This window comes from Protopterus annectens, chromosome 3.part0, assembly GCF_019279795.1.
Source record: "Protopterus annectens isolate FY-2018-M chromosome 3.part0, PAN1.0, whole genome shotgun sequence".
Lineage (NCBI taxonomy): Eukaryota > Metazoa > Chordata > Ceratodontiformes > Protopteridae > Protopterus > Protopterus annectens.
In genome coordinates this window covers 1750370681-1750397165 of record NC_056731.1, presented here as the reverse complement: position 1 = coordinate 1750397165, position 26485 = coordinate 1750370681, and the positions used below count along the sequence as shown (strand labels likewise).

At 39.3% G+C, this 26485-nt stretch overlaps 1 protein-coding gene across 2 annotated transcripts in view; it reads right to left on the bottom strand.

Annotated features, from left to right (window-relative positions):
- Positions 1-26485, bottom strand: part of ZNF704 (zinc finger protein 704) — a 1522633-nt gene that overhangs the window by 390012 nt on the left and 1106136 nt on the right. For both annotated transcript variants that reach the window (XM_044065777.1, XM_044065776.1), the window contains exon 4: positions 22302-22534. In XM_044065777.1, the coding sequence (XP_043921712.1) occupies positions 22302-22534 (233 nt within the window). The remainder of the gene's footprint in view (positions 1-22301; positions 22535-26485) is intronic.

Genomic DNA, 26485 nt, shown 5'->3' with positions numbered 1-26485 from the left:
TATTCATAGATAAATTTCAAAAAGTCCACTGAACTGTTAATATACTCAAAGAATTCCTCTAATTCACCTAAGGTACCTCTCCGTACAAAAAAGACATCATCCAACAAAAGTGTGTAATTAGGAATAAATACTTGGTATTTACTGGTGAACAATACATTGTATTCCCAAAATGACATCACTAAGTTAGCAAATGTGGGGGCACAAGCTGCCCCCACAGCTACACCTACTTTCTGTCTAAAAAACTGTCCTTTGAAAAAAATAAAATTGTTATTTAATACAACCTCTATTAAAGTAATTAAGGTGTTGATTCTATGTCCTTCATATTTTTTCGAAGTGGTCAGTTGTGCTTCAAACCAGTCAAGGCCTGCTTGATGAGGTATTACACTAAATAGATTGCAAACATCCATGTTGACTAGATAAAATGCCCCCTTTGTATTTACCTTATTTAAGTTTAACAAGAAATGCCAAGAGTCTTTACAAATGTAATCAAATACTTGCAATGCCTTTTTAAACTGTTCATTCAAACAACATGCAACAAAATAGGTTTTAGATCTTTTTGAATCCAAAGTAGGTCGAAATGGAGGATTTTTTAGGGATTTATGGATCTTTGGTATGCCAAATATACTTCCAACTACAGGATGTTAATTTTTCATAAAAATATGCTCATCTAGCGTAATGTTCCCTTGTAAAATCATATATTCTAGTAGTAAATCTATTCTATGCCAAGCAATATTAATTACATTACGTGAAATTTATTGATACATACCATCAATAAGTATATTATTCATAGCACCCACATAATCGACCTCATCCATAATCACCATGTCATTGCCTTTATCAGGCTTCATAATACGCATATTCCTATCATGAATAATATCATCCAATAATTTGTTCTCTTCCTCACTCATATTATAAAACACATTTTTTAACTTATTTTTCTCTTTAAAAGTTTGTCTAAAGTCTAACTCACACGTTTTTTCAAAGGCAACTAATTTGTTGTTAAGGGGTGGGTTAAATGTACTTGACCTTTAACAAACCGTCCCCCTATTTCCTTCATTTCTTACCTGATTACAAAAATAAACCCCTAAATTCAATTTACGTAAAAACATCTTAAAATCTATGAAAACATCTGCTATATTTGCATCTCTACATGGGACGAAAGTAAATCCCTTAAATAATAAGTTTGCATGTAGTAAATCAAAATTTTTGCTAAAATAATTAAATAACTTAAAATCACCTTCTGTGTTTAAAATAACCACAGGAGTCAAAGCACCACATTCTAATTCTAATACTGTTGTTAAATTAATTTGCTCATCTATTAAATTGTCCAATAAATAAGACACACTTAGACAAGTGAACAATAATGTATGTTGAGGAATTCTAAGGTGCTATACAGTTGTGCAGAAAGTGGAAGCAAAACCAAAAAGTTTCATCTCTGTGGGGGTCAAGCAAGCCAACAATTTAATACATGACTATTTAAAAGGATCTCCGTGGGAACAGAAACTTGGGAAACAAGTTGTGGGGCTGCAGGCAAGATATGGAGTGCAGCAAAGATCCTGTAGTGATTATCACCTCCCTTACCATATGATCTCTGCACTTCACATCTGTAAGGTCGTTCCTTCTGGTGAGTCTAAGTACAATGGAAAGACAAGGCAATTCTGCCATACCTGCCTGTGGCTAATTATGAATGCAACATCAAGCACAAGTAATAAAGTACAGTCCTAGTGTTCTCCTTGGTAGACAAAAAGTAAGATATAATTTAAGTAATCTTTAAAGTTAGGGTTGCTACTATTCAGTATTTTAAGGTCTACAAGTAGCTATTTTGGAAAATAAACATAATTGGTTTTCTATGCCAACTGTATACTAATTGTTCAGACAGTTCCAGAAAAAAAATCCAGAACAATCAGTATTGAAAAATATTACATATTTACTTAATGTATAATAAAGCAAGTCTATTTAACATATGCATAACAACGAAAACCATTAGGTAGCAATCACAAAAAATGCAATGATTAGCATTGCTGGCTCACAGAACTTAATTCTTCAGTTCAGCTGTCAGGCATGGTTTTCGTGTGGAGTTTTTAGGTTCTCCCAGTGCTTGGTTTCTCCCTGCATCACAAAGTTTGGCATGCAGTAGTTTAACTGTCAGTTTGCCAGTTTGCTTGTAGGTAAGCGTAGTATGTGTGTGTGTGTGTGTGTGGGGGGTGCCCTGTGATGGGCTAGCACCTCATTCAGGATTAGTTTCACTGTGTTGCACCTACTGAGTGCTGGGAAGGGCTCCAGATTCCCAATAACCCTGAAATGGATTAAGCAGACTATCAGACAATGAATGAATGAACAATATATTCATACATCATTATATCAAACAAAGTAAACCATATAACAGCTCATGTCTGAAACAGAGCAACTTCTTTATACACATGAATTAGGGAACCATTCTGAATCTATGAAGAAATTCAAATATTACACCTCTGGATCGAAGCAGTATATCTCAGATTGTCTGTTAGCTGACTCAGCAGGAACCCTGGCAAAACAACGAACACTATGCAACAAATCTATCCTTCAAAGATAAGCAGAAGAGACAAAAATACACAAGCATTTGAGATTTCCATCAATTTTGTTAGTTTCATGTAGTTTTGTCTTCATGGGAATTCATTTATAGTGAATTTCAGTTACATTATTCTGATATTTGGGAATTCATTTTTTAGATTCACTGTTTTATCTTGAAAACATAAGAATAGAATTTGTGCTTCGTAATACAAATCAAAGTCTTCCACAGAACATGTTTAAGAATTGATTCTGCAAGGCACCACCAAAACTACAAAGAACAGAATTTATAAAAATATGACTTGAGAGTGAATGTATCTGATAAAATAAATCAAATACATCATCTGTATTTGCTGGGACAGGAAAACTGCAGAATTATTGATAAACTGAATGTTAACCAGATTATATAGCAATTATTCATAAGATGTTTTTCCTAAACAAGCCAGGGACTGAACACAAAAAATTCTGAAGGACTGCTTCATTGCTAGTGTATTAAATTGATTTCTTTATCTAGCCATTCAGGACCTAATGCATTCTTGTACATGTTATTTAATAACTGCTTCAGTAATGTATTTCTGAATATATTCCACTTAACTCTTACTAGTGATGGATATGGTTCTTTAGACCAACAGATTTTAAAGAATCCAGTGAGAAGGATGCATCTTCTTACATAAATATAAGACTTTGTTATTCCAATTGCCTTACATGTCCATAAAGTAAGCACAAATAGTTTCTTAGTGTAGCTGCCATCTCCTGCTGGTACTTCTGAACATAAAACATTTTCTACAGCTTTTTCTTTAAGTTTTTTTGACATCAGTGCACTGTGGCTATCAGCATCACACAACAGCCCCCTCTTCCTATGGACAGCTAGCATGATTTGTCCTCTTGCCCAATGAATCAGGGTCTTCTATGGGTGGGGCAGATCTCAGGAGTGGAAACTTCCAAATGCATGGACCAGAGGGAAATCAGGTTAGTCCTGGAGTGGCACAATACCTGCTGCCCACTGGGATTATTTGGTAAATATAATCCTCTTCCTCCTGACTAGTAATTAAACTGCAAGAGAGGGGCCTACAATACTAAGCCATGAGTGCATGTCTCCACATACCTTCCCTGGATACAGCTCAACACATTACATGGTAGGTCAAGTACTCACCAAGCAATCTACAGGATTAAATATCAGAAATGGGACAATCATGTCATTAAGCACTACACTGTCTTGCTCCTTCATTTTCTGTGGTGAGCACTGCCTACCCGCCATGCCAGATGCACATTTATGCACATGTTTACTTAATATAATTAACTCAGTGTTTGCTGGACCCTGAAATAAAAGGTTGTACCTCCTTACAATGGCTCTCTGTGAGTTGCTCAATTGTTTAACTGGCACTCATCTTTCATCAAAATCCATTCAAAGAAGGGCATCCCATTTGGTATCAGTGATTGTTACTGATCCTATAATGAAACCAAGTTCAGAAGCTTGGATTCTGAAATAAAACCAAGACACCCTTAAGCACTGCTGAGCAGCCTGACACGTTAAGGCTACCAAGGGTGATATTCGAGCAGTAGGATGTAATCACACACCCTCTCCTGGAAAGGTTAACCAGTATTAGATGTTCACTCTCATTTCGCCTGGCCACTTCCTCCAGCACCTGGGACAACTAGCAAAACCCAGGTCTTTGGGACTGCAGCCAGGGCTCCATTCTACTGCATCAAACTACCTACCAGTTAACACATTTCTATATTTAACACACACAAATACCAAACTGTCACTAAAAACTGACAGTGGTTACAAGGAAATCCTCACAAACAGTTAACAAATGTTCAGATTTGGAGCATGTTCATTTTCTGTCTGGCAGCCAGAGCAAAGGATTAAGGCTATGAGTTTTTAACGAGAAGAGGTGCTTTCTACAGTTCAGGGTTTGACTCCCTCAGCCTCCATTTTCTTACTAAGCAACTCTGAGCAAGTCATTTAATCAGACAGTGCTCTAAGGCAGCTGGAAGAATGGGATATTCTCCTCAATGATCTCCTTTGACCAAGCCTTGTAACAACATATAACAACATACATACATACCTATGAACCTGTCATGAAGTCTATAAGAGAAAGACAGAAGAGTGGAATGGAAAAGAAAGGGAAGAGTAAAGGAAACCCTTACTATGACTCAAATGACCTGAAATTGACTAGTGGCTTGGGTGTTGAAGGAGCAAGGGAGGAAGGAATGGGAAAAAAGCATCTTTGTTTGCTCACCCACTATGGGAGGGACAGGGTTCTCTCCATGATAAAGACACATCCCTGGTGATGGGGATGTGCTGTAATCATGGGACACAGTGTTGGTAAAATTACAGCATCTGGGGAAGGGGGGTTGGAATAAGCCGACGCTGCAAGCAGTGATGCCTACAATGTCAATAGCTTTACCAAATCAGGGCATACCAAGATCCTCCATGATGTGCAGGGCCAAATAAATGGTGCAACCTGGGAGCTGATGGTCAGCTGGGGGCATGCAAGGGGAGAGAAAAGTAAAGGAAAATAACAGCATTTATACTCTCTATTCTTGTAGAAATAACAGTGTGCCACTCAACCAAAGCCCCTAAGGCCAAACAGCATGGCCAACATACTAGTCATAGGTGAATCGAAAATGAGGCACACTGATGTCCCACTCACTAGGCTGAATAAGGAGAAAGTAACAGTCAGCTGCCTATCAAGTGCCAGGATCCGCCACATAATGCATGCACTCAGGTCCCTCAACAGCAGGTACAAATATGGCTCTGTCATTGTACATGAGGGTGTGAATGACCTGAGATGTACCTCCCTGGACTACATGAGAAGAGACATGGAGGAGCTCTTGGATTATGTAGCCCAGGCAGGTATGACCCTAACCCTGAGCAGCATCCTATAATCACCCAGAAATATACCACAGTACAAGCAGAAAATGATTGATTTCAACAATTGGCTAAGTTTCTGGTCTCATTCTAAGGGGATCCAGTATCTGTCTGCCTGGGATGACATGACTGACAGACCTCGATGCTTTGCCAGAGATGGTCTGCATCTGTCACCCCTGGGCTTCTGGATACTGGCCAAGGCTCTTGCCACCCCAATAGTGCTTTTTTAGGCGGTATTCCAAAGACCAAATTACCACAGTAACAGCTACAAACAAATGCAATCTGAGGGACATGCTGCTCAATGCTAGAAGTCTAAATCTCAAAATGCACTTGCTCTAAGCACTCCTTAAAATGGAGAACTTCAACATTTGTACTGTAACAGAGACCTGGTTCAAGGCAGCAGAAAGCACCCCTGCACTACCAAACTATAGCTCATTCCACACCTTTCGGCCCCAGAACTTGGACTGAAGCTCCAAAGACGGTGGTGTTTCCATATTGATAAAGGATGCGCATACCTCCAGATTGGTGGCCCAACATAATGCATCAGAGATACTTCAGGTGCAGCTAACACTGAGTAAAGACAGTGATTCAGATCGTACCCTGCTATAGGTTCCCAACCATGTCCCAAGACTCATACTCCACGTTCCTAAGCACCCTGGAGAATATTAGGGTCCAACCTAACACTCTCATACTGGGCGACTTCAACTACCCTTCCATTAACTGGGAAAACTACTCATGTACCAATACACTTGCCCAACATTTCCTAGAATTCATTAATTCCAATGCCCTGGACCAGCTCGATCTTTCCCCCACTAGAAGTAGCAACATCCTTGACCTGCTCATTACTAACATGGGCAACCGTTGCACTATACCAAAAGTCAGCTCCTTCCTGGTTAGATCCGACCACAAACTAATCACCTTGGAAATCCACATCCCTCCCACCCCACCCCCCCTGCAAAGGTAACCACCATGAAAAACTTCTTAAAAGCTAACTTTGGGCTCTTAAAAACAGAAGTGGCTAACTTCACAGCACCCATGCAAATGGAGAATACTTGCACGACCGCCGAATCATACACCAATGCACTGTACGAGCACGTACACAAATGCATGGATCTCACCATACACAACCAAGACGCTCTACTCCAAAACAAAAGAAGCCAATCTAGTGGTCCCCTGCCATAAACAAACTCTACAACAGAAGGAGGAAACTGATGTGGAATAAGGTGAAGTCCCAAGATGGAAAAACTCCCTTATCAGCCTCAACAAAAAGTTGAGATCACTCATCAAATCCTTTAAAGCTAGCTATGAAAACAGAATTGCAGCAGATAGTAAAGACAACCACAAGGCCTTCTATAGTTATGTAAAGAATCACCACGGCAATACCCAGATTTGCTCTGAGCTACTGCACAATGGTACCTCCTATACTGAGCCAAAATATATTGCCAATACACTGGCCGACAGATTCAGTGCCAACTTTACCCCCCCCCCTCAAAGGATCAATCACAATACCAGTAGACTGCCAAACAGCACTGTCCAAGGCAAAGAATACAACTTCTATGTGACCTGACACTATCCCTAGCTGTGTTCTACATGAAATACAGAGTGAACTGGGACCTCACCTGTGTGCCCTGTTCAGTCACAGCCTCACCTCAGGCTTTGTCTCTACCAAATGGCCCACTGCTACAGTCATCCCTCTCCACAAAGGAGGAGCGACTATAGACCCTGGGAACTATCGCCCCATTAGCCTGATGAGTCTGATATGCACAGCTATGAAGCACATCATCATGGATCTAATAAACAAGGATATAGGGAATCTCCAAACTCTGGATCCCACACAGTTTGGTTTTGTGAAGGGTAGATCATGCCTGCTCAACTTGGTCAACTTCTTTGAGTCAGTCACCAGAGCTGTGGATGAAGGCAAGGTGGTTCATACAGCCTACCTTGATCTGGCCAAGGCCTTTGATAGCATTCCCCACTTAGGAATCATAGAAAAACTCACCAAGCTAGGCATCAACCCCTGTATCACTAGGTGGGTTGCAAACTGGCTCACCTACACTTTAAAAGTAGCTGACTCCAAGTCAGACTGCCAATCAGTCACGAGTGGAGGCCCACAGGGTTAGGTCCTGGGTACTCTCCTATTTGGTATCTATTTCTCTGAAGTCCAGGCCAACATGAAGGGACTCTGGCTGACAAAGTTCGCAGACAATTGCAAGTTGGAGCTATTATTAACTCCCCAAGTGATGTTGACATCCTACAGAAAGGTCTCACTGAGACCAACGACTGGTGTTAGAACCACGGCCTTAAGCTCAATGCCAAAAAATGCGTCATCATCCCCTTTGGGAAAAACTAGGTTCCCATGAATTACCATATCGATGGTTGTCCACTGAATACAGAAGGTGTTATGAGAGATCTGGGAACACAGGTTGACAGCAACTTCTCTTTTGACCACCACATTGCCACTGTGGTCAGAAAGTCCTTCTATGTGGCACATCTCTTTACTAAGCGTTTTGCATCCAGGAAGAAAGAAGTCATTGTCTCTCTCTACTCTTCCCTCATTAGGCCAATCATCGAGTACAATGCCCCATTTTGCATGTACCTCAGTAGACACCTGCAACAACTGGAGAGGCTGCAAAAGTACCTCACAAAGAGGATCCTAGGCCTTAAACACTTGTCATATATGGACAGACTCAAAAAACTCCAACTATTCTCTGTCTCATATCGCCTCCTTAAAGGCGATCTCTGCTTGACTTACAAAGCCATGTCTGACCCAGCTCTGTTAGAAATGCTACATCTAAAGAAATCCCAATCTCTCTGCACTACATGCTTCAGAGACCTCAGCCTCCTTACCACAATTAACAGAACATGCTGGAGTGACATGTTCATAACACATGGACTGCCCATGTTATGGAATAGACTTCCCACACATGTCAAACAGAGCACCTCACTGGTCCTCTTCAAAGAAATCATATTGAGTGGATGGGAAATAGAAAATTCACCTCGGGGATCACTCCAGTGATTTTACTCGACAAAGGCACTGGGAACTGAGGTCAGGTGGCATGATGCCAGGGTAATCCTATGGGCTAGGCTTGTAAAGGCTCCAGGGCCATTAACCTAGAACACACCTATGAACATAAACAACTTTGTTTAAGCTTTGTTCTCAGACAATTTTGTTATATCTAAATCACAGATTTTATTTAATACACCAGTTCCTACATGTGTTCAAAAAATAAAATGCCCCCTGGTCTGGTCTATTTTATCTATTGCTAGAAAAGTTATAACTAGAAATTAGAAATCTGACACATCACTCTCTTACTTAGAGTTTACGAACATTACTGCTGATGTCTGTAACTTGGAATTGTTGACTAGCAAATCAAGATCCATCAGAAATACTTTTTTGTATAATATGTGGTATAAGTTAAAAGTTTTACAAGACAAAGTCTGTTCAACTATGAAATCACTTTATGTATTCAAAAGTTTAATATGTCTCTTCTGTTTATAGTAGACACCTTTGTAAATACTTTAGTTTTTTTTTCTTTTATCAATTATTTCACTCTGTCGTTGCACTTTCTGTAAACATTGTATGTAATGGATTTTTTTTTTTAAATTAATAAATCTGTTTTCAAAAAAAAAAAAAAAAAAAAAGAATCACATTTCAACTAGTTACCAACCTTTCTGTTTAATAATGTTTTCTTTTAACTCCCTTGAGCTATTGGGAACATAAGCAGTTTTTGAATAAGAATTGGCAGATGGACACAAGTATGAACAAGTAGCTTCTAGTGATCATTGATAGTTGCACTGTTTTCCTTTGTTGTGTGACTATGGTCTCCCCTTACATTGGAGGTACAGGGGAGCTTGCCCCTACAGAATAAAAAACGTTTGTTATTCGCTGAAAGTGTCTTTCAAAGATATTTTTTCAAATATTTGTTTGTCAAACAAATATTGATTATGTATACTTATGAGCCTGAGCTATCTACCTTGTATTATTAAACCATGATTTCTTTTTACTGCATCTAAATTTTTTTTTCTTAAAATGGTACTCATTTAAACTCCACAGATTCCCACCAAGGAAATTATTCATTTCTATTACTTTCTCAGCCCCTGCCTGTCTTAATAGATTCATGACTAATTATTAGGTTTGCCGTCTACAAGATCACTGAGAAGCTTAATCAAGTACCCTGATCAAGAAGAACTATACATTAGACCCAGAAGTACATTAGGGATTTCTCATCCAGTTGTTGAGTATAGATTTAGCAGTTCACAAGGCTTTACTTTTTTGATGTGCAGGGGGAGAATATTCCAGAGTGAAGATGTACTGGGTTTGATATCTATCATCAGGACTGCAGCTAGGTTATCTGCTCTGGCTCCGCCACCCTGTGTAGTACTCCAAACTGGCACCTCTCAAAAAAAAAAAAAGGAGCAAACCACTTACTACAAATGTAACAAGCAACATGCCACAGTTAACCTCACTCGAAGCAATTCAAATTCTAAGGAAATACAGTATTAACATTAATTTCTGAACACTATTTCTGCATTTCACATCAGCATCAGGTGACTAAACCCTCTAAGAGGGAAAAGAGTGAAAGAGCATGGCCTGTATGCCTCTCTCGAGGAGGGATGTCTTGCAAGTGCTCAATGAACACACAGGGTGGTGTGATTGTTTTGGTGTAAATGAGGGAACCACCATCTATGCTTGTGGAAGGCAGGTTAGAGCTGCTGCTGGCAGCATCCCTTGTAGAAGTTAGGGATGAACTGCACAGACAGTCAGCCACCAAATGCCCCTTTCCTTACATTAGTCAAACATATACAACCGGCATAGGTCTTCAGATAAAAACTCAAATGTCCCCTGAAGGTTGCCTAAATGATGGCCTCTCTCAGATGACCCTCACTCTGATAATGAGGGAATGAATGTTAGGTAGGGGGGTAATGATCAGCATGTAACAAGGGCAAAAAAAAATTCCATAACTCTTTATTACCATCACAATTCCCTTAAAATAAACAGTCAAAGGTTTATGCTATACATTATAAAAATGGTCCCACAGACCATGAAAGAGTCTAGCCACTGAAATACATGCTATATAAGGGACTGAGAAGACTGTCCTGTGCTGAACTCACTGATTTCAATCCAATTACCCAGCTTGTTTAAAAGAGAATTAGGCAGCAGTTCTTATCCAGCTTATTTTAGGGAGAATTTGGGAATAGTTCTGTTTGACTTGAAGTGGGAGCTCATTTTATAGATAAGGGATACTTTGGGAGAGGAATTCATTTGAACAACAGGTTCTACTTAATTCTACAGTGTAGACTTTAGGCTTTGGAACAGGTACTGGTGATATTTCCAGGGTTCTGAAAAGAAGGAGATAAAGCAAGACTGACTCTTTCAAAGATTCACAAAATTTTACTCAGCTTATACTTAAAGGAGACCATAAAGAAGCTCAGTGACATCGCTCACTATTGTTGTAAACTAACAATGTCTCAGCTAGCCAGATTTTCTCCACATACCCTTGGAAAAAATATAGGCCAATCTCAGGTCACCTGACAAAAGACCACTTTAGATGGAGTAAAGTGATAAGGCTTTTAGATGCCCCAGTATAACATAACAACCTCCTACCCTGCACTTTCTTGGCAATCAGCCACACATCGATAACCTCTCCTTACCTCCTCTTGGCCAAAGTGCCTTGCTTTTGCTTCCAGATGGGGCCAAACTCAATGGTGGGGGAGGAGTGGGGAGGTCAAAGAATACAAGACGTCTCACTAAATTTGGCCAGTGGAAAATGGGTCAGTCTCTTGGTGTGGTGCCATCTGTAGGGCTTCATAAGGCATTTTTTTCTCTGTTAGTTGCCTAACTCCTCCCTTCAGCAGTCAGCTGCATCTGCTGCCATGGCATGTCAGTTCCAGGTGCATGTGTGCCTCCATTTATGTATTCCCCTGGCTACAGCATGATTACTGCTTGGAAGTTCCAAGAACATGGCACAACACTATGCATCCTATTGCAAACTTCTTCGCTTCCTTCAGACGCCAGCAGCATTGTAGGTGTCAGGTTACCTCCTTCCACTTTGGGTGCATACATTGATTGTGGCCACTCACTCCTACCCTTTCTGGCCAGGTATGCCAGATCAAGAGACAACACAGGTCATCTAGACAGCAGTCAGTTTTATTTCTTTGCAACACAGAACTGGTGAACTTCCCAACATGTAACGTCTTCCCAAATGATTTTTGTCTTAAATCAATCTCAACCTGCCATAACCTACAAATTGTGACAAAATTATATTCCAATTTGGCCTAATCTAACAACCTGTAACAAAAAAAAAATCACAATTATTTCTAGAAAAATTCAAAGTTATGATCCAGCTACATAAAATCTTGTAATTGTTTACATTCAGTTTAAAACATGAGCTCGTAATACTTCCCTTTAGTCTTAATGGTTTCCCCTACCCATCCAATTTACCCTAAAGCTAATGTTTCAAGCTTACATTTTGTTCCTCTTTATCCTGCAGTTAACTTCTGTATCATATTCTTCTCCTTTCATTCTATCACAAATTTGCCTCTTCTCTGCACCTCCACCCCATTTTCTAATGATGTTTGCTTCTGACTTTTAAACCATCTCTATACTTTTAGAATGTGATTGCTCTGAGTTTTATGCTAGTTATGTTATGCTGTCATGTTCTCTAACACCCTGTTCATTCAATCCATTTTGTATTTCGTCTGCATTTCTTGTAGCTTCATCCTTTCTGTATCTTTTGTACAGTTTTAAGCTAAACATCCTCTAGTCCAACAATGTCCTGTTTGACTAGAATGCTTTTAAGCATTAAATGTTTAAAGACATTACATCATTACTTAAAATAAAAAAGTAAACTGAAAATCTGTTGGCTTTCAAGACAGAATTGCAGTTGTGGGATCGCGCTATCGTAGTTATCCATTCGATTTCCTCTTTATACACTTCCTTAACATCCTCTTCATACTCTGTTTTCTTATTATTGTCTCCTCCTACTCTTTCTATATCCACTGAAGTTCAGGATTCACACACTACTACATTTATCCATACGTCTTTTCTCATTTCTCCATCCTCATATCCTAATTCTCTTTGTCACATGATATCTCATTAAGTAAATCATAGGATCACAGGATCATGGGAGGTTACTAGGCTAACAGACCTAGGGCCCTTACAAGCCTAGCTAAGTTCAACCCGTGTTCCCAAGGGTGTCTGGTTTAAGCAGACATTAAAATCAGCACCTAATTGCCCCTGTCCAAAAGGGACACAGGTGGAACCCCAGGAGTGAATTTGCAGTTACACATCCAGTCGTTCAAATTGCACTTAAATAGGGACAATGAGGGGCTTTGTTTAACATGAATAAGAAGTTTGCTCCAAAGGTGGGGTAACCTCTTGTGAGACAAATCTGTCTATTCAGCAAGTTCTGTTGATGTCACATACCAGGTTAAGGTCCTTTGAGCGAGTGATCCCTGTGCCATTTGACTTGTGAATGTGCAGCATTTCCACTAAAGCTGGGTCAGAGATTGTTCTATATGCAATGCACAGGTCGCCTCTAAGCAGTCTGTATGACACAGAGTAAAGTGACAGTGATTTCAGTCTGTCCGCATAAGACAGATCTTTCAGCCCATGAATTTTCTTTGTAAGGAACTTTTGTGGTCTCTCCAATTGTTGCAGGTGTTTGGAAAGATCTTGCAAAGGCCTTTGACACAATACCCCACTCGGGCATCATAAATAAGCTCACCAGCTTAAATATCAACCCCTATGTCACAAGATGGGTTGCAAACTGGCTTAGGGATAGAACCCACATGGTCAGAATAGCAGGTGCCATGTCGGACTCTAAACCAGTTACAAGTGGTGTCCCACAAGGCTCAGTCCTAGGACCTCTCTTGCTCGGTATATATTTCTCCGAGGTACAGGCTAACATGGGTGGACTATGGTTATCCAAGTTCGCAGATGACTGCAAACTGGGTGCTATAATCGACTCTCCGACTGACACAAGCATCCTCCAAAAGGGTCTCACAGAGACGGATAACTGGTGCCAGAGCCATGGCCTAAAGCTAAATGCCAAAAAGTGCATAGTCATCCCCTTTGGAAAAAACAAAGTGCCCACAAATTACCACATAGGTGGTAATCCATTAAGTACGGAAGAAGTAATTAGGGACTTGGGGACCCAAGTAGATAGCAATCTCTCCTTTGACAATCACATTGCCAAAGTGGTTAGAAAGACCTTCTATATAGCCCACCTTATCATGAAAGGGTTCACATCTAGATCAAGAGAGGTCATTGTGCCCCTCTACTCATCACTTATCATGCCCATAATTGAGTACAATGCCCAGTTTGGGATGTACCTTACCCGACAACTTCTGCAACTGGAAAGACCCCAAAAGTATCTCACCAAGAGGATCAGGGGGCTCAAACAGATGCCCTATGCAGTTCGGCTAAAGAAACTCCAGCTCTACTCAGTTGCGTACCGCCTACTCAGAGGCGATCTGTGTCTGACGTATAAAGCCATGTCCAACCCAGAATTAATGGACATGCTTCACCTCAGGAAATCTAAATCCCTTAGAGCTACACGCTCCAGGGACTTGAACCTCAGCACAGAAATAAATAGGACATGCTGAAGGGACAGATTCATATCCCAGAGGCTCCCCTCACTCTGGAACAAAATCCCAATCCATGTCAGGCAGAGCCCCTCACTGACCCTCTTCAAGAGAAATCTTGATGAATGGATGGGAGATCGTAAGTTTACCCCTGGGATCTCTTCTGTGTTGCTGCTTGATAGAGGTGGAGTAAACAAACCTTAAAAGGGCTACCTTCTGTGACCTACTATACAGAGGCACAGTCAACTAATCTAAAAGGGTGGCGAAAGCCAAACATACTCTGGCTAGGTTTATAAATGCCCTAGGGCAGATAGCCTAGTATCAACCTATGAACCTATGAACCTAAGGAACATACCAAAGGGAGCATTGTACTCTATTATTGTCCTGATGAGGGAGGAGTACAGGGGGATTGGTTATAACCTCTTTTTTTCTGCTGGCAATACCCTTACTTATGAGAAGAGCAATACAACATGCCCTTCTTACCATTGTAGAGACATGGTGATCAAAGTTAAGGTTGCTGTCAACCTGTGTGCTCAGAACTCTCACCACTGACTGTGTGCTTAGGGTATTGCTACTGATGTGGTAGTTTGCAGGAACATCACCCTTGCCGAAGAGGAAGATAATGCATTTTTTGCATTAAGTTTAAGGCCATGACTTTGGCACCAGTCATTAGTCTGCGTAAGACCTTCTTGCAGGATGTTGACATTGCTTGGGGTTTCAATGATTGCTTCCAGTCTGCAGTCATCAGAAAACTTTGTCAGCCACAGTCCTTTAGTTTTAGCCTGCACTTTGGAGAAGTAGATTCCGAACAGTAGGAGTCCCAGAACCAATCCCTGTGGAGCACCACTGATTACGGGTCTGCTGGAGGAGGTGAAGTCCCCTATTTTGACTGTAAGGGTTCTATCAGTGAGCCAGTTTGCAACCCACCTGACAATATATGGGTTGATGCCCAGCTGGGTGAGTTTATCAATGATGCCTGAGTGGGGGATTGTGTCAAAGGCCTTGACTAAGTTTAGGTATGCACAGATTTGCCCTTGTCTAGGGTTTTGATAACTGTCTCGAAGAAGTCCACCAAGTTTAATGGGCATGATCTCCCCTTGACAAAGCCAAACTGGGTGGGGTCGAGCATTTGGAGATTTCCTGTATCTTTGTTAATAAGATTCATGATGATTCGTTCCATGGCCTTGCAGATAAGGCTGGTCAGGCTAATGGGTCTATAATTCCTGGGGTCTGTGTATGCACCCTCTTTGTGAAAAGAGATGACTGTAGCTGTTTTCCATTCTGCTGGGATGAAGCCAGTGCTTAGCTGTGAATGAAAAATGTAACTGGGGCTGTTTCTTTTCGACTGGCATACACTGTCTGAAGTAATGGGAGGAACATTTAAGTTTTCTCCCTTGAGCATCTGAAGAAAAATGGACTTTACCTAACTGGACTTTTCCAGTTACCAAACATAAATAAATAAAATAAATGGTACACATTCTTCAGAAGAAATACCTTGATGACATAGCTCTTTAATATGACGTAAAAATGCATAGTATACAAGCTGTTTTACATCACTCTACACTTGTTATATATTACATTTCTACAGGTAAAGCAGCACTGCTATGACCCTAAATAAAGACAACTTTTCCATCCTTCTTGAGAAATACTGCTTTAGGCAAGTCTGTTGATTTAGCTATTATTTACTTATTCTGTTTGATAACTAGTTTAAACGGGCAAAAGCTCATTTTCAGAGCAAAACAAGAAGAGAAACTCTCCACTAAAGCTTACAAGTGTATTTACAAAAAAAAAAAAAAAACAGCTACAATGCATACTCAGTAATACACAATACAAAGTACCAAAAATGATAAAGTCATAACACATTCTGGGAATACAGGAGAAAGATGAAGATGGTGTGCAATATCAAGGGTATAATAATGTGGCAAATAGCTATATATGTATATATATATATATATATATATATATATATATATATATATATATATATATATATATATATATATATATATATATTTAGATATATATATATATATATATATATATATATATATATATATATGTGTGTGTGTGTGTGTGTATGTGTGCACGTGTGTGTACATTCATGGGTACCATTTACATGACAGAGGACACAGCAGGCCCAAAGTGTTCAGCTGTACCCCAATCTATTGAATAGTATAATATTCAAATATTTGGCTATTCAAACTTATTGAACTTACTGTTTAATGAAAACTGTCAATCACTGAATGTTTCTGCAGGGTGCTAGCACAGCTTGCTGTTTTGAGTTTGAGGTATAGTGTGGATACAGAATAGGCCCTTTTCTTGTTGTTGTGCAGTCTTAGAGCTGGTATGTATAATTAGCAGGGGGTGTAAGAGGTGCAGGGGGGCTGCTTTTAAGTGTGTTTAATGTGTGAGTACATGGACCTGTGTGTTGTTGTTTCACTGAGTGTTTTCTGAGAGCTGGGCACACATGGTAGTATGCGAGTGTCTGAATACACAATTAGAGGTGTGTTTGATCACTTCATCTGTGATCACTGATGACGTAGACGTATCAACACACAGTCATAAACACACACAGAATATATATATATATATATATATATATATATATATATATATATATATATAAAGAGAGAGAGAGACAACTAAGTAAACCTAAGTTTAGTACAGAGATGAAGTTTAACTAACCCTACAGCTAAGGCAATAGTGTCCCACAGGACGGCAGAACACGTTATCATTAAAGGAGGCAGAAGATGATATGCACATAATATACAGATGAAGGGAATTACAGCTTTGTGGTACTGTTGAGCTAAATACCATAATGTTAAGGCTCAAAGAGTGCTATAGCATGCAATGTGCAAGACGAGGAAGAGCTTGCTGGATGTTCAGAGAACTGCCAGGACAGATGGGGAAGTACATGGAACATATTTTATTTGCAAAGAATTGCAGATGTAAAATCAGCTGGATGAAGTGATATGAGGGGTGAGGCGGCTAAGCATGAGGAGTACAGATCAGTGATGCATTCTACTGGGTAATTCAAAAGTACGAAGGATATTCTTACTGCAAATGGGGGGGGGGGCAGTATGTAAGTCTCTCTAATAACTACAAGTTTATGAATCATGTACTCATATATGACAAGCAGCCTGTGTTCAAATACTTCTTCTTGCATCTGGCTGGATTTGGAGCGCCGCATAAGCAAAAGCATTACAGTAGCCATGCATGCAGCAGTATTATTTATTTATTTGTTTGCATTTGTTTACCGGGATGGTCCACTGGGCCATATGAGCCCATTTTCAATGGAGGCTCAGGGAGATCCACAATAAGACAGTACATACAACTATATAGCACATATAATTAACATTATACAGAATATGTAATAGAACAGCACATACAGAATGTATGATATACTACATACAACAGATTCAGTTGCAAAGAACTATAAGGTTCAACATACTTTGCTAAAAGATGTACTTCATATAATAAATTTAAAACATTTTATAGAAATTCAATTGCAAGGAAAAAAATAAGGTAAAGATATGCTATGCTAAAAGTAAAGAATGTTTAATTGAGCAAGGTGATAGAATCACTGTCTAGGAAGTAGGTATAAACATTATAAAAATAACAGAGTATGTTATGTTATCTTTACACAGGTACAAGTTACGGTGCCTGAGCTAATTAAACACTTAAAAATAAAGCACATATTGAATACAGAAGAATATTTGAGTTGTGAAATAATAAAGGGTTAGGATAAGTGAGGTTCCAGTTAAACAGGAGAAAGTCTACAGCTTTAGTAAAGCAGAAAATGTGTACCATAAAGTAGTTGAGGCATCTATAGACTTATATTGAGTAAGAATGGAGGAGAAGAAGTAAGGAGTAGGGTTGGGTTATGGGAGGTGTAGAGTTTGTACATGTGCACAGCCATAGAGAGGAAAGGAATTTTTTTCAGGGATGACTTAAAGAAAGATTTGTTGCTGGTAGACCTAATAGATGGAGAGAGGGTGTTCCAGGGTTTAGCAATAGTAACAACGTACAGCATCTGACCACCTGAAATAGTTGTTTTTTTCTACATTCAGCATTAGTTGATTGTTGGATCGGAGAGGTCTGTTTGGTTGATAGAGAGTGAGTAGAGAAGAAAGAGCAGGCCAGTTTGATGGCCTAAAGATAAGTTTGTGTGCGGTGGTTAATTGAATTATGTAAGATAATTTGAGAGTTCTAGCCAGTTTTGTAGGTGCAGAGAAGAGCAATGGTGAGATGAGGATGTTGCATTGGCTACACACTTAGCAATTTTATTATAGCATGACTTTAGTTTGGGTTTTAGGTAGGACTGGATGTTGGTGAAGAGAGGGGCACCACAAAAAAAGAGAAGGTAAGAGGAAGGAAGAGACAAGGGATAATTTAGCAGAGTAGTTGAGGAAATGTTAATGCTGGTACAGGGATCCTAGTTTTTGATGTGTTTTTTGATATTGGTCTGAATGTGCAGGTCGAATTTCAGGTCTTTATATATTATGACACCTAGGCGTTTTATTATGTGTTACAATAGCAATGATAGTATTGTTCTGAGCAAGAACAGTGAACTCATTTTTGTTTATGGATGTGTTTTTGTGAAACAAACAGTATGAGTTTAGTTTTACTGGGGCTCAGGACAAAACAGTATGAGTTTAGTTTTACTGGGGCTCAGGACAAGGTGATTATTGCTCATCCATACTTCAGAGGAAGTGAAAGTGCTTTGGGTGAGTTTTAGAAATTCTGATAAAGAGTTGGTAGCACAGATAATGGTAGTGTTATCTGCATATTGGATGACTGTACCCTGAGTAATAGTGGTGTGGAAGTTGTTGATAAAAATGCTAAATACAAGAAGCCCTAGTATGGATCCTTACGGAACTTCTATGGTTGTTTTAAGGAAGGGTGAGAAAGCACGTTGCCACTTAGTAGACTGTTGCCTGTCAGTGAGGTAGTTTAAGAACCAGTTTAGGTTTGTGGTGAGGTGCCATTATGTGAGAGTTTAGTAAGAAGAAGAGAGTGAGACGCTATAGCAAAGGCTTTAGAAAGATCAAGAAAGAGAGGAGATGATTTTTCCAGCATATTGGGCCCGGTTAACTTTGTCCATGAAGGATATGAGGGCTATTGTAGTACTGTGACCTGGTTCAAATCCATGCAGGGTGGGAGAAAGGATGTGGTTTTGAAACAAATGATGAAGTTGTTGGGATTGAATGCATTTTCCAGAATTTTAGAGATGGCTGAAAGTATAGCAATAGGTCGAAATTGATAATGTCTGTGTTGGGGCCACCTTTGTGAAGAGGACGAATATAAGCCTTTTCCAGATAGTGGGCACACAGGATTCCTGAATAGATCTGTTGAGAAATGCTGATGGGATAAGCTACTGAGTTAGCTGACATTTGTAGAAATACAGGGGGTAAATTATCAGGGGAACTGGTGCATGGTTTTAGTTTTAGAAGCAGTTTTTTTTATAGTGGTAGAAGATATAGGTAACAGAGAAAAATTAGGAAGAGGGGAGATGCAGCTATTAGGTGAGAATTGCTTAGCAAAAGGTGAGTTATTTTGAGGAAAGGTGGATGTTAGATTGGCTATAACATCAATAAAGTAAAAATTAAAGAGCGAAGCTATTTCTATTAGTGTTTTACCTGGGTCAAGGCAAGGATTATTACAAGAGCTCCAGAACTTTTTAGGGTTTTGCTTATGCTGGTTTTGTTGACTAATGTAGTGTTCTTTTTTGTTTTTTATGACTAGGCATTTTACTTGGATACGGAGTTGTTTATATTGTTCAGGGTCAGAAGTATTTTTGTTTTTATACCACACTTTCCAGGCTTCTAAGAGGAGCAAGGTTCTTTAGGATTTTGATGAATGTTGAGTTAAAGAACTCTACAGCCTCATCTAGGGAAAGAAACTTTAATATGTTCCAGTTGATGTTTTGCAGAGTTTGGTTAAGAGTGTTAGGGCAAAAATTAGATAAGTCTCTAATTTGCTTATACTGATGTCTACTCAGTGTTGTGTTATTTTTGCATAGTATAAAGGCGGGTAAATGGTCACTTATACTATTAGAGAGAGTGCCAGCGGATGCAATTTTGTTTAGATCAAAGACCAAAATCCAGTCTAAGATTGAGCCATTAGCATCACTTTTATTAGGTCTAGTTATATTGGTAATTAGTTGGGTGAAACTAAATCGATTGATATTACATTATGTAGACAGTGCTGTGACCAGGATGGACGTAATGCGTTCTACTGGCCATCACTGCTCCAGGATCATAAGGTGGATAAACCAAACAGATCATGCCATGCCTCTCTTTTGTGGCTGTGTTACAAGGACACTCATGAATTTGCTAAATGATGTTCTTCAGTACAGCATATCTAGAATGACCCATTTATTTAACGAGGTTTAAGCTCAGTATATCATGTTATATTAGTACTACAGCCTTCATATACACAAATAATGATCTTAGTATATTACTCATTACTCTGCAAGGAAATAATAGTCAATATGTACACAGTGTCCCTGGCTCTGATCCTTTAACTCTGCTAGGTTATGCACTGCCACTAATGTGTGCTGCCAGCAGCAGCTGCAGTCTATGAGCACTAAATGCAATGCATAGCTCCTCACACTGTATCACCTAAATTACAGTTAGCAGAGCTCCACAGACACTGCAGAACACACTGCTGCATAGTCACTTCCACATCCACTGTCAGGTTGTATCTTTGTGAGACTCTTTTTGGTGATATAAAAGGACTTAGCTGGTGGCAGTTGGCTTGCCAGAGTGTTGAGCTCTGCTACACTTTGGGTTGTTTCATCAAAATCTGTAGAAAATATTTTGGGAATTGACATCTATCATCCCTTTTGGAAGTGGTTGGAAGGAGTGATGGTCTTTGATGATGTGGATTGTGGGAGCAGTTTGCTTTGATGTGCACTTTGTAGTATTGGCTGGATTTGTAAAACATCGGTTATTGACTATAATTTGGCTTTTTGGTGCACCTGAACTTAAATGATATTGGAGAGCAGATGACAGCTGGGAAGCCTTGCTGTGGTGCTTATTCTGTTTTGTGAAATTTGGTGCCAATCAGAATTGGACACTGCCTGGCTTTTAGCATTGCTTTCATCACCCCACTTTTTATTAGAATTTATCCAAAGCTTTGGAGCAGTATTCAGTCTGACCTTCTGCTCTGGCACAAATCCAAATCTGGACATTGTCTGGATTTTTGCACTCCCACTCTTTCTCTTGTGTTGTTTTTGAATTCTATGCTATCTGGCCTTGCTTGACGATGAAGAGTGATGTGAAAGTGCTGGTACTACCGAACTGCTACTGCAGGTGACTGTATTTGCGGGTGTTTAAGTTGCATTGATAATAGCTGTTCCTGTAGGACACTGTTATTTTGTCAGTTACTGTTATTTTGTTAATTGTTGAGTGTTTTTTGTTTAATGTTGCTGCTCCCAGTTACTTTCTTTTTTATAGATTCCTATCAGTTTCAATTTGTTGCTTTTGTAAAGTGCTTTGATTAAAAGCACTACAATGAAGTTACAACTCACATGTATACTGGCAATGGCAATTGGTTGTCCTTATAAACTGCTCATTTGCCACTTCTTTTCACTGCTGGTCACTGTACTACATCCAGTATGCAGCACAGTGGCCATTTAAGAGTCCAGCTATTCACTACTTATAGTAATTTTAAGAAATATGGACAAAAAGAAAGTATGCAGAGTAAATGAAGGATGTAAGGGATCGAAAAGGTTAACACAGTTCAAGGTATAATTGTGATATAGGTAAATTAATAAAGCTGAGTAGTGTTACCACCTCACAGCAAGGGGTTCTTTAGTTCAGTTCTCGGTGTGTGCACTCTGTGTGGAGTCTGCATATTCTCTCTATTTCCAAATGGGTTTTCTGTAGATGCCTTGTTTTCCTCTTACCTCTCAAAAACATGCAGCAGGTGAAATGACATTCTCCAAATTGCCCATAACACATTGTGTGTGTAAGTGAGTGAGAGTGCGTCTGTCCCCTCTCCAGAATAGGTTTTAATGCCTTGAGTCCACAGCCTGCAAAGTTCAAGTATTTCTGTAACCCTGTAAAGGATAAAGCATTTTTTTTTCAAGCACAGCTATTGTGTCAACATTACCTCAGACCTCTGGTTACATTTTACATCAAGCTAAGGCAAGCTATCAGAAAGATGAGTCACTAAAGTTAGGCATTTTGTAGAAACTGTAGTACATTTTTTTTCACCACAGTTATTAATGTATTTTGCTTTCTTCAGCTCTTGGAATATGAGGATGTAACAGAAGGAACAAACAAACCTTTCTTTTTCTTGGGATAGGTTCATCAAAAAGGAGATTGCTAGCTTCTGCTTCATCAATTCCATCATCAGGCTGAGCAGTCATTCGGAATGGCTTAAAGCTGTCGGCAGACAATGGTGGTGAGGGCGTTGATGGGTTGGACTGATCACTGGGACCATTCCAACTCCAATACCCACTGCTACTGGAACTTGATGGCATAAATCCACACTCCTTCCAGGAACCATTCAATCCATCTGCAAAAACATGGGGAGAAATTTGGGTGAAATATATTGGCAGTAACTAAAATGTTCAAAGAATAGATATATGTTACAGGTTTTTTAGGAAAAAGTAAAGTAAATCTGTTGCTGATGCTACATTTTATTATCAGGTAACAGCATATTGCATCCTCTGAATTAACAAAGAGTTTATAGTAAATTAATGAAATCGATAGATGAAAAAATATCCTTAACTAATTTACTTAATGTCCTTAACTAGTCTACCATTCAGACAGCCTTCTTTCACTATGACAAAGTTAAACTTATTAATTTGTCAGGTTACTCACGGATAACAAAACCAAGCAAAGTTTTAACAACACTGCACTTCATTAAAATTGTTAGCAGCTACTTTAAATGGCAACATAAGCCAGTATTTAAATAGAATGGCACATCAGCACAACTCACCCTGCACTGATGTGTTGAGCTGCACCACTGTGTCATTAAGGGATTTCTGGTCATGCACCTTCTCACAAGAGAAACATCTCATTATATAGTACAATGAATTGCTGTGCAGTGAAAAGTCTAACCTACTAAGAAGACAACACAGAGGCAGTGACCCCCCCAAACACACTCGGACACATACAGACACTCAACTCATAACAGGCATTCAAGCACTGACACCTACGGACCCACTCAAACACTGTGCCAGTACTCACACACACAGACAGATACAGTCACATTCATGTGTACAATGAGTTACCTAATTCAGCATTCTGAGCAGGGCAGAATGGCTCCCCTTCTGCCTAAACTGATTTCCATCATTGAAATGTGTCCACGTATGCATCTGGTGCCCTTCAGAATCACTGAGCACACTGCATCTACAAGCAGCCCTACAAACCTCAGTGCCTGGAAGGGCACAGTGGTTCTTCTACCCAGTGAGTCATGCATATTTCACAAGCTGTGAATGAATATGGGCCACATTATTAACTTAATATTTTCAAATATTTTTTAATGAAATACGAACATTTAGGCTTACCAGCCCTCTACTAAAATTGAACAGAGATATGATGACACCAGTGGCACACCTTTCAACTGTACAGATGTTCGCAGAATGTCCACATATTTGCCCCATATTTTTTGTCCATTACGCATAAAATTATGGATTACTGGCAAATCATTGAGGGTCAATGTCAGAAAAATAATGGCAGATATTTGAGTTTCAGACTTTATACCCTTCAGAAAAGTCATGCTAATGCAAAAGCTGTTACTCTATCAATGTTCGTAAGAGCAATATTTAAAAAGTGTCCCTATTTTTGGGCCTTTGTCTCCCCATTATTGATATTTTTGTCCAGATTTCCTGCTCTAAGAGGTTGAAGTATGACCAGTGGATGAATATTGTCAATGAGAGTAAGTTGCAGCAATTAAAATAATGACACTTAACTGACAGAAGATGCAGTGTAAGTTTGTTCAAAATACAGAATATTATGCCCATAAGTCATATGTGATTACTAGACTATTAGCTATACTATTAGTACACGCAGTGCATAAAACAGGAAATCAAGTAAACAGTGTGGGAAGAAATAGCCAGGGAATTGTTATGACTATGCTTGTATAGGCCCTAGGGCTGATAGCTTAGTACCAACCTATGAACCTATGCTGAGTGAAAGAGCCAATCTAAAATGTTAATTTCACAAAATCCCTTCGGTTTTACACACATTTAGGCAGTTCAGATTCTGGAATTTTATCACACTCATTCATTCTATAACACCTGCTTTATCCATTTGAGTAATGCAGGGGAAACAGAAACACACACATAAACACGCATGCGTGCACACACACACACACACACACACACACACACACGTGCATGAACACACTGCGTGGAAAATTCCAGGTAAATTGGAGGATCACCAATCCACCTATGGCATGACTTTTTGGGATATGTGAAAAAAAAAAAGAAAGCACTTAGCAAAACCTCATACTGACACAGAAAAAGCATTCAGACTCCATGTAGAAAGCACTCCAGTCAGGAACCAAACCAGAAACCCAAGCATTAAAGGCAGCAACTCTCAACTTCTAACCTCTGTGACATCCTATTTTTATCATGTTCCTAGAATTATGGAAAACATTGACACTGAAAAATCAGACAGATCAAACAGCAGCTCTTATTTAATGCATACTGCATCACTTATAACAGCAGAAGAGCCAATCTATTATAATAAGAGCTTGATAATACAGAACTACTAGGAGCTTAATAGATACAGAGAAACAGGTAAATGATTGTCTGAAAGTCTAAAACAGACGTGTTATCTCTTACAAATGAATACAAAAGATTTATTATTATTAGGCCTTAGAAGTAGTCATTTTCCAAAAACAGCAAAGTTTATACATGGTTCTAGCAGCACACTCTACAAACTTCAACTTCTTTTTATATTAAATCTGCATAATGTGAGCCCTGTGTAATAATAAACTTGGTAATATATATGCCAATCATTAAAATAACTCAAGTCCTCATTTGCAAATGTATTAGACTAATAACAAAGCTGCATTAATCTATTGATTAGCACTTAATTGTTTGCCAAAATGTTACAGACAATGGTTGCTATATCTCCACCCAACAGGAGAATGAATGGCCTAACTTATTTTAACAAAAGCCGAACTTCGGAACTCTCCGGTATTATTAATAAACCAAAGAGTTCCGAAGTTCGGCTTTTGGCGGTTTTTTCAGTAGTTTGGTGGTTATTGTGGTTCGTTAACTTATTTTAACAGCCCAAACAACCGCCCTTCATCAAAAAGGCATATTTATATATTAGGTAACTAATAAGTCTACATGTCTGGCCTACACTTTTACGAGTGCTACACTTGTAGAATAAGCTGGGTATATATTATGATATTGCATGCTCAGAACAGCGAACGACACATAATCGACTCCATGTAAGCGAAAGCTTACAACGTCGAAACCTCAGAACAGTGATTTTTTTCCAAGGGGAAAAAAATCGCTGTTCCGAAACAAAAAAAACAAAATAAAAAAAAACTGTAAAACATTACATAATGCCCCCCACACCTCCCCTACTTAAATATACCAACTCCGAGATCGCACTACAGTGCCGAAAAGGCAAAGTAGCAAAAGCGGCCAAACAAATTCTTTCCCAGGGAAAGAATTCTCTGAAAAGCCGCTTCGCTATTTTGCCTTTTTGCACTTTTCAGTTCGACAAAGACGCATTTGACAACCTGTGTCTGCGACAGCGTAATAGGGAGCCAATAAGCCTTCCACCCCCCTGTACCCTCCTGATGAGTAAATGACACCTCGGAGCATCTTTGTTTTCATAGCATTCAAGCAGAAATGATTTAGCTATTTTAGCTTTAAAGAATTGCCCATTTCCTCCATTACTTTAGCATTTCTAGCAGTACAATGCCTCCTAGGCCTCCTCCTCTCACTGTCGCCACCTGGACTGCTGCACACATCTCTTTCAAGGTCATTATCCTCCAGTTTTTGACATCCTGTGAAAGTACTGATTTCCATCTGCAAGAAATATATTTTTGTCCAAAATTAAGTAAACATCTCAGTGTACATCCGTCATATCAAGAAACCTGCATATGCGATTGAGCCAGATATGAAAAACAAGGTACATAAAAGCTAGTGTCGGAATGTAGAAATCTAGAAAGTTATTAAAAGATTAAGCTTTGAGAGAGTGCTGGCTAGCAAACAAAGATGCTAACAGAGAAGTCACAATGCCAAGTAACAAAATGCCAGAGAAACTCTAAAGGGTCTGGAAAGTGACTCAGCAAAATAGCACAAAGCAGCCATATCAGGTTTCAAGACAATGACAGAAAAAGAAGACAGGAAGTGTACATTATTCATAAGGGATACCCAGCAACAATCTGTCACCAGTCCAGAGGATATCAATGGTAGATGGAAAGAATAATTTCAAGAAGGATCCGAATAAAGAAAAGTGTACATAAATTATACTGCCAAATGCACAGCCTACA